Source organism: Charadrius vociferus, unplaced genomic scaffold, assembly GCF_000708025.1.
Source record: "Charadrius vociferus isolate BGI_N301 unplaced genomic scaffold, ASM70802v2 scaffold727, whole genome shotgun sequence".
Classification (NCBI taxonomy): Eukaryota; Metazoa; Chordata; class Aves; order Charadriiformes; family Charadriidae; genus Charadrius; species Charadrius vociferus.
Window position 1 is genome coordinate 41,577 of NW_009649472.1, and position 8,019 is coordinate 49,595.

General features: G+C 56.8%; 1 protein-coding gene across 1 annotated transcript in view; it reads right to left on the bottom strand.

The window, feature by feature from the left end:
* Window positions 1-933: 933 nt before the first annotated feature.
* Window positions 934-8,019, bottom strand: part of LEPRE1 (leucine proline-enriched proteoglycan (leprecan) 1) — a 9,155-nt gene continuing 2,069 nt past the window's right edge. Inside the window, exons 2-15 of the mRNA XM_009889845.1 lie at window positions 7,881-8,015; window positions 7,463-7,652; window positions 6,840-6,971; window positions 5,143-5,282; window positions 4,315-4,404; window positions 4,148-4,200; window positions 3,667-3,788; window positions 3,360-3,487; window positions 2,625-2,720; window positions 2,344-2,494; window positions 1,725-1,842; window positions 1,440-1,515; window positions 1,133-1,273; window positions 934-1,053 (exon numbers count right to left, since the gene is read on the bottom strand). Coding sequence (XP_009888147.1) covers window positions 934-1,053; window positions 1,133-1,273; window positions 1,440-1,515; window positions 1,725-1,842; window positions 2,344-2,494; window positions 2,625-2,720; window positions 3,360-3,487; window positions 3,667-3,788; window positions 4,148-4,200; window positions 4,315-4,404; window positions 5,143-5,282; window positions 6,840-6,971; window positions 7,463-7,652; window positions 7,881-8,015 — 1,692 coding nt within the window. The remainder of the gene's footprint in view (window positions 1,054-1,132; window positions 1,274-1,439; window positions 1,516-1,724; window positions 1,843-2,343; window positions 2,495-2,624; window positions 2,721-3,359; window positions 3,488-3,666; window positions 3,789-4,147; window positions 4,201-4,314; window positions 4,405-5,142; window positions 5,283-6,839; window positions 6,972-7,462; window positions 7,653-7,880; window positions 8,016-8,019) is intronic.

Sequence of the window (8,019 nt, forward strand, 5' to 3'; positions counted from 1 at the left end):
TCTGCTCACGCGCTGGGCCAGCCGGGGTCAGATGCCGAGATGGTGGGCAACCACCAGTGGGACCATCCATTCATCCTGGAGAAACCATCCCGCAGGACCCCCCCTCCTCCTCCCACCCCGATGCTGAGCGGGACCTGCCCTACGCCCGCTCCAAATATGATGGGGGTGCCCAGCTCTGGCAGCGCGGGGCAGGATTTATTTACTCACATTCCCAGGATGGTTATGGTAATGGCCAGGAACAATTCGGTGCCCTGTTCGGGTCTGCCACGGTGCTCAATGTCCTTCTTGTTCAAGGACAGTTCCCTCCTCCCCGAAATCGTGGGTCCCTTCCCACGCTGCAGGAGCGGGGTCCAGGGGATGCTCTGGAGCTTAGGCGGGACTTGCACCGCCCCTGCCAAAAATCCTCCAGCGCCCATGGGACCTGCTCACACCCCCACAAAGTCCACCTTGTCCCCCCAAAAAACACCTTCCTGGGGTCTCATGGCTGCAAAACCCTCAGGCAGACGTTTGCAAGGAGGGCAGGAGGTGTCCCAACACCGGACAACAGCCAAGGGGAGTGGGGGGGGACAGCAGCTTCCAGCCCCCTCATCAGCAAGTGACAGATTAGAAAAACACCCACCTTTATTCACCCATTTTCTGCAGAAGGCACTTAAATAGCCGCAGGTTCAGCCGAGCGGAAAGGCACGTGTCTGCTACCGTGGCATGGGGTCCTCACCCCTAACAGAGCATCCCTCCCTTGTCCCCCATGTCACCCCCCCAGAGTCTCTGTGATACCCCCAGGTCAGCTCTGCAGGGGGGATGCTGGATGCCGCAGGGGTGGTGTAGGGCATCCCCCAACTCCCCATCCCACGCCGGTTGGGGGCAGAAGGGGGGCCCATCCGGCAGCCCCACGGCTGAAGTCACAACGCTGGTGTCGCTGGTTCCTGTGGGACATCACAGCTCGTCCTTTCCCAGCACAACAGCAGCTGGTGGTTCCTGCTCCGGCTCCTGCAGCAAATCCCTCTCTTCTGTGCCAAAAAGCATCTTCACCAGATCATCCGCCTGCACACGCTCCTGCGGGGCAGACCCATGGGGATAAGCGTGGCCATTGTCACCCCCCAAAAACTCACCCGCTGCTGGGGAGGGAGCTCACCCGCTCGCTGTGTCGAGGGTCCAGGGTGAACCAGAGGGCGATGGCGCAGCGCTGGCCCTTGGTCACAGCTTTCACCCCGTGGGGGTTCTCTGAGCCAGAGGAGAAGCCCACGGCACGACCACACTGCGGTTGAACCTCTGCCTGTGATGGATGGGAAACCCCAGTCAGGACACGCTCGGTGGGCAGGGGGGGTGAGTTGGTCCCTCCAACCCAAGTTCATCCCATGCGGTGGCATAGGGGACAGGGCCAGCAGGCAGGAGCTGGGTTTGGTGCTGCACATGGATCCTCAAGGAACTGAGCTACTCACGGTCTCAGTCTTGGCATCCAGCTCAGTGAAGTAGAAAGCTCCTCCTTCAAAGTCCCCGTTGAGGTAGAGGATGGCACTAAAGAAAGCAGGGGACAAGCAGAGGTGATGACCATCACCCCAGGCCACAGCTGCAGCAACTGGGAGCTCCCCCAACATCATGGCAAGAGCAAGAGGCAGGAGACCCCAGGCCAGGTTGTCCTCCCACCCTGCACCTCCCAAGCCAGGTGCCACCAAGCCACGGTGCCCTCAGGTGGGGAAGCTCTGGCTGATAGACTCCACTGGTACCTGTAATCCCGGAAGGTGTAGGCTGGAGGTTCCTTCAGGCACACCAGAGCCTCCGCATTGAGGATGCAGTTGTCCACGTGCACCTCATGGCTGTTGTCACTCCGGCCTTCTTGCTTCTCTAGGGTGGAACAAGACGTGGCACATCAGGACCCCTTTGTCCCTGCAAGACTGGGGTCTGTCCCCAAGCACTGTGTGCTTGGAGGTGACAAGAAAGTCACCTGTAGCTTAAAGCCCTTCTACTCGCTGGAGCGTGTGGACGCCATTAAGATGGCACAAGTCTCCGTTGACCTGTCCCATGGCATCTCCATGGCCCTCCAGACACCTCCTCCCCCAGCACTCAATCCCAAATGCCTCTGGGTCCTGAAATCTGGTACAGCATGAAGTCACCTGCCCCACCAGAGGCAACCAACAGAGCTGCTCAACTTCCCAAACCAGGCTTAGGGACAAGCTCCCCCCACCTTCCTTCTGGGAAAAGGAGTAGGTTAGGGAGCAGCATGGAGGTCTCCAAGGAAAAATCCAAGACCAGACCACGCCAGCTGTTGGAGAGGACCCAGACAGGACAAAAGGCTGAAGGAGACTTGCTTTTCCTTTGGTTGTGTTCTTCTGAGGCCATGCTCACCCTCGATGGCTGTGCGGCACACCAGGTGGGAGTAGGAGAAGTGGAGCGGGACCTCCAGGCGGAAGTAGGACTCCATCATATGCCGCACCTTCTCAGTCACGTTGTAGTAGAGGTAGGCGCTCCGCAGGGGCACCTTGCCCTCCTGGCCCAGCTGTGGGGGACAGACGGGACACGGGCTCAGCCTTAGGCAGGTTGGGCAAGCACGGGCAGCTGCCTGCCTTCAAAACCCCCTCCCTGGTCTCCACAGCCTGTTTCTCCCCCCTCCCCGCAGCCACCCAAACCTTGAGGGCCTTGAGGACAGTCACGCCGTAGAAGGTCTCGCTGGGGGTGTGAGGAGATGTCTTCCCACGATAGCCATCCCCGGCCGAGGCAGCTGCCTGCAAAACTCAAGTGGCATTACTGGTCTGACAGCTCTGTGGAAAGGGACCTGGGAGTCCTGGTGGACAACAGGATGACCGTGAGCCAGCAATGTACCCTGGTGGCCAAGAAGGCCAATGGCATCCTGGGGTGCATCAAGAAGAGTGTGGCCAGCAGGTTGGACTTGATGATCTCCAGAGGTCCCTTCCAACCCTGACCATTCTGTGATTCTGTGTGATTCTGTTGGGGGAGGTCATCCTCCCCCTCTGCTCTGCCCTGGTGAGGCCACATCTGGAGCGCTGTGTCCAGTTCTGGGCTCCCCAGGTCAACAAGGACAGGGAACTGCTGGAGAGGGTCCAGCAAAGAGCTACAAAGATGATGAGGGAACTGGAGCATCTTTCTTATGAGGAAAGCCTGAGGGACTTGGGGTTTGTCAGTCTGGAGAAGACTGAGGGGGGATATTATCAACGCTTGTAAATCCTTAAAGGGAAGGTGCCAGGGGGATGGGAACAGGGGATGAGAGCTGGCAGGGGGGTTGGACTGGATGATCTCCAGAGGTGCCTTCCAATCCTGACCAGTCTGTGATTCTGAGCTGCAGGATGGCACCCTTCAGCATCCCCTGCCCCGTCCCTGCCCGCTCCTCCCACCCCAGTGCTCACATTGGTGAGTCTTTGCAGCTCCCGGCACTCCTCGGCGGAAAGGACCCCATCCACTACGACGCGCTGGGAGCCATTCAGGGCCTTGGAGTTCATGGTGACACTGGCTCCTTCGTACACCAAGGGGCCACCTGTGGCACAAATGGGCTCAGGAGGACACAGGAATGGGTGCCACCAACACTGGGGTACAGTGCTAGGGGAAGCTGTGGTCCTGCCACCTGCTCCTGCCACCACCCATGTGGAGAGACCATGAGCTGGCAGTGGGGAACGTGGAGGTCCCCATCTCACCTCCCCTCCCGGCTCTCCTCACCTTCTCGGATGAACTTGCTCATATCAGCAGACTCCTTGGCCTTCTCCTCCACCAGCGTCTCAATCTCCTTCATGAGGTTGCCAATCTCCTCCGAGATGCGTGCCGCTGTCTCCCGCTCCACCCTGGGCATGTGGCAGCCATCAGCTCCACCGCCCCACTGTCCCCACATAGGGAACCAGGGGCACCAGTACAAGGGCAGGACAAGTTGTCTCCAGGGTCCAGTGACAAAGCCCAAGGCTGGAGACAGTAATCTCAATGCAACCCTCACCCTGAGCTGCTCTGGATGACCCATCTATCCCCATCACCCTAAGGGCCGCTGGGGAGCAAAGTTCGGCCCTCCAGCAGCCTCTTCCAGCCTCAACACCAAAAACCCCTCCCTGGCAGCAACTCCATGGCCATGGCCAAACCCCATGGAGGAAGAGGGGTATGTCCCATCTCCCCCATTAGGTAGGCTTGGCCATCAGCTTGGGAGAGCACTCACTTCTGTTTCTCTCGCAGTCGTTTTGGTATCACCTCTTCGGGTGTCCATGTATCCTGCAGCCAGAAGAACACCAACATCAGGAGCTGGACGAGGATCTGGCTGGGCCGCAGACCCCGCATCCCCTTTCCATCTGGCCACCACATCCAGCCTGGTCCAGCACCACTCACCGGGTCCACGAAGGGGATGCCGAAGACGTCATAGCTGAAGAAGAGCAGCTCCTTCTCCATGAGGCTTCGCTGGCGGTACGCCTGGATCTCCTGTGGTGAGGGGCAGAGGGACAGGGTGAGGGCACGGCACGAGGGCTCTGGAAGGACCCCGGGGGAGGGCAGGAGGGTGCAGAGTTTACATCCTTCCCGCAGTCCTTGCTCCAGATCCACAGCCCTGGTTTCCCAGTCCCTCTGGCAGCCAGGAAGCAAGTGGTTTCCCCCCCCCTGCATGAACTTCCCTGTCCTGTGTGGACGAGCCCTAGGGAGAAGACAGGGGAGACAGAGGCACATGCGTGTCCCTCTTGCAGTGAGCTCTTTCGAAGCAGATTCCCTTCCCTGCCCCACCTGACATGGGCAGAGACCTCCATCCCTGCCTAGCACCTCCCAGGCAGCACCTGAGCATCTGGATCCACCTATTTTGAAGCCAAATCCTCTCCTTTTAAAGCAATTTCACTTCAGCTGTGGAACCACGTAGCAGAGGTGGTCTCAGGTCCTCCTAAAAAGTCTGTCTGTTTGCCTCTTGCAGACTTCTCCCACAAGAGCTGTCCCATTTGTGCAAGCCATCAACCCTTCGCTTGGCCAAAGGTATTTCACCAGTGATGTTTTTCATCTTGTCTCAGCTATTTTCCAGCTTGTTGGGTCTTGCATCCATCCGTTCCTCTCCACCTTGCCACCGAAGGGTGGCTAGACCAGAGCAGATCCATCTAGAGCAGACCCCAAAACCTCTGCAAAGGTCCTCAAGGAGGGGAGAAGATGTCCCTGCAACGTTCATCCCAGCCGGTCGCTCACCTCTCGGGGTTGGATGGGTCCTGCCAGGTTTTCCCCCAGGACAGCAGTATAATAGACCAAATTCTGGTTCATCACCTCATCATTTGGGAAGAAGAGCAAATAGGTTTTGGCGCATTCAATGGCTTTTTCGTAATTCCCATCTGCAAAGAGAAACGGGGATGTTAACGGCATGTCCAAGAGCATCAGAGAGAGAAAACATGGATATGGAGGAGGAACAAGAGAGAAAGTCCTTGCTGTTCTCCAAAGGGTCTCCCAAGTAGGGCAGATGCCCTGGAGCAAACATTACTCCTGCCACAAAAGCAAAATTAAGAGCCCAAGGCACTCTCCTGCCCCCAGAAATCATCTCACCAGAAATCAGGGCTGCTGCTTGGGTGGTTTTCTTGCTTGGAAAACATCTTGAAGCCTATTTCCGGACAGCGACACCCAACCATTTTCAGGCTAACCTACAATTTTCAGCCACTGACGCACCCTTACCCTCACAGGATTGCAGCCTTTCAATCTTCTTGGACTTTGTATTTTTTTCTTCCCTCCTTTTGGAGAAATTTGCACAGAACCGTTTAGATTTTTCTCAGGAGGTGAATAAAAAAAAAGAATAAAAAAAATTGGATATATTTGCCTGGATTATAAGTAACTGCTCTGGAGGGGGAGGGTGCCTCTGTGGTTTGGAGCAAGAGGTGGACAGCTGGAAAAAAAATATGCTTCTCTAGGGTGTTATTTCATTCGGAAAGTGAAGCTGCCTGGGAATTTGGCATCTAAAGGGACATGGAGGGCTCTTGCAACCAGGTGCAGCAAGAGCCAGCTCTCCTGTGCCACATTTCAGGCTGAAGGAGCGGGACTATGTGAACCTCATGAAGATGGTCAAGTGGAAGTTCCTCCACCAGTATTAATAAAGACTGGGGAATGGATGGGTTTAGAGCAGCCCTGTGGAGAAGGACCTGGAGATGCTAGCAGATGAAAAATTGGACGTGAGCTGGCAATGTGCACTGGCAGCCTAAAAAGCCAAGAGTATCCTGGGCTGCATCACAAGAAGTGTGACCAGCAGGTCAAGGGAGGTGATGCTCCCCCTCTACTCTGCTCTCATAGGATCCCACCTGGAGCACTTGCATCCAGCTCTGGGGTCCACAGCACAAGAAGAACATGGACCTGTTAGAGCGGGTCCAGAAGAGGCCACCAAAATGGTCAGAGGGCTGGAACACCTCTGTGAAGAAAGGCTGAGAGAGTTGGGGTTGTTGAGCCTGGAGACAAGTAGGCTCCAGGGAGACCTTCTTGCAGCCTTTCCATATATAAAGGGGGCTTAGAAAGGTGGAGACAACTTTTTACCAAGGCTTGTAGTGACAGGACATGGGGCAACGGTTTTAAACTGAAAGAGGGTCAGTTTAGGTTATCCATAAGGAAGAAATGCTTTATAATGAGGGCAGTGAGACACTGGAACAGGTTGCCCAAAGAAGTTGTGGATGCCCCATCACTGGAAGCTTTCAAGGTCAGGTTGGACGGGGTCAGGTTGGACGGGGCTTTGAGTGACCTGATCTTGTGCAAGATGTCCCTGCATCTTGGGTTGGACTAGATGATTTTTGAAGATCCCTTCCCAACCCAAACCATTCTGTGAGTCCATGATTTCTGCCCGTGAAGATGGGCCCAGGCAGAGCATGACGTCCAGCACTGATGGCCAACGGAGCCCAGGGCATGGAGCTACTTACTGTTGTAGTAGGCAAACTGCAGGTAGTTGAAGTGCGAGGGCAGGAAATCCTCCAAGGGCTTCTCCCGGCCGGGCTGCGAGGCCAGCTCTGTAACGCAGCCCTGCTTGCAGCTTAGCACCTGCATGTAGTGATCTGGTGGTGAAAAAACCCATGTCACTACATATGGTCATCTAAGGAGTGGTAGACAGGACCTTTGAGGGGTTTCCACTCCAACCTTCTGTGCGCAACAGGGTTGTTGACAGCTTTTCAGTGGTGGAAACCCTCAAGGATGGTGGTTGCCCACCTCTGCATGACTGGTGGTGGGGCTGTGCCACTCTCTGGAGACAGTGGCCATCCTTAGCCTTATACCCTTGCGTCCTGGTGCCCCTCTGCTGGTCCCTCTCCTGTTTCTCCACATCCCTCTGGAATTTGGGGGATTCCTGGGCATCACTGCCAGTACTGAGCATGGGCAAACATCTCCTGCCACTTTCTGTTCACACTTCTAGCGAAACCTTGGAGGGGATTTGTCCTCTTTGGGGACCCACCCCCACTCTGGGTCTTTGGGGACCTCTTTGGGGACCACCCCATCCCCCCCCGGATTGTCCCCAGCTGTTGAGACAGGACGCAGCACGCGCGGCTTCCACCTGTGATGGCCTGGAAAAGGTCCGCGTTGTACTCCAGGTAGTTGTAGCCCTCATAGTCGTAGGGTCCCTCGCAGAGTGCGCGGCACTCGGCGTCCGCCACAAAATACTCCTCCAGCGCCTTCTCCAGGTGCAGGATGGCAGCGGCCGGCTGCTCCTCTGTGTAAAATCGGACACCCAGCCGGAACTCGCTCTGCGGAGGGATGAGAAATGATGGGGTGGGGGGTGTCAATGCTCCGCTCCCTGTGACAGAGCACATGGGACTCCTTGTCCCCACAGGATAGGGATGGTCCTCCAGCACCAAGGTACCATCTCATGAGCTTGTCAAGCCGACAAATGTGGTGTGACATCCCCAGGTCCAGCAGCAGAGGGTTTTTTTGGGAGGGGTTGCCCCAGGCTGGGTGGGGCGGGGGGTCCTCACCAGGTGGGGTTTGGCCTCTAGGTCAGCGAAGTCATCCTCACGGACACCCGCCATGGCTTGGTAGTACTCCAGGTTCTGCCTCATCTCCTGGTGCCCGGGGTTGGCCACGAAGAAGGTGTGTGCTGCCGCTGCTGCCTGC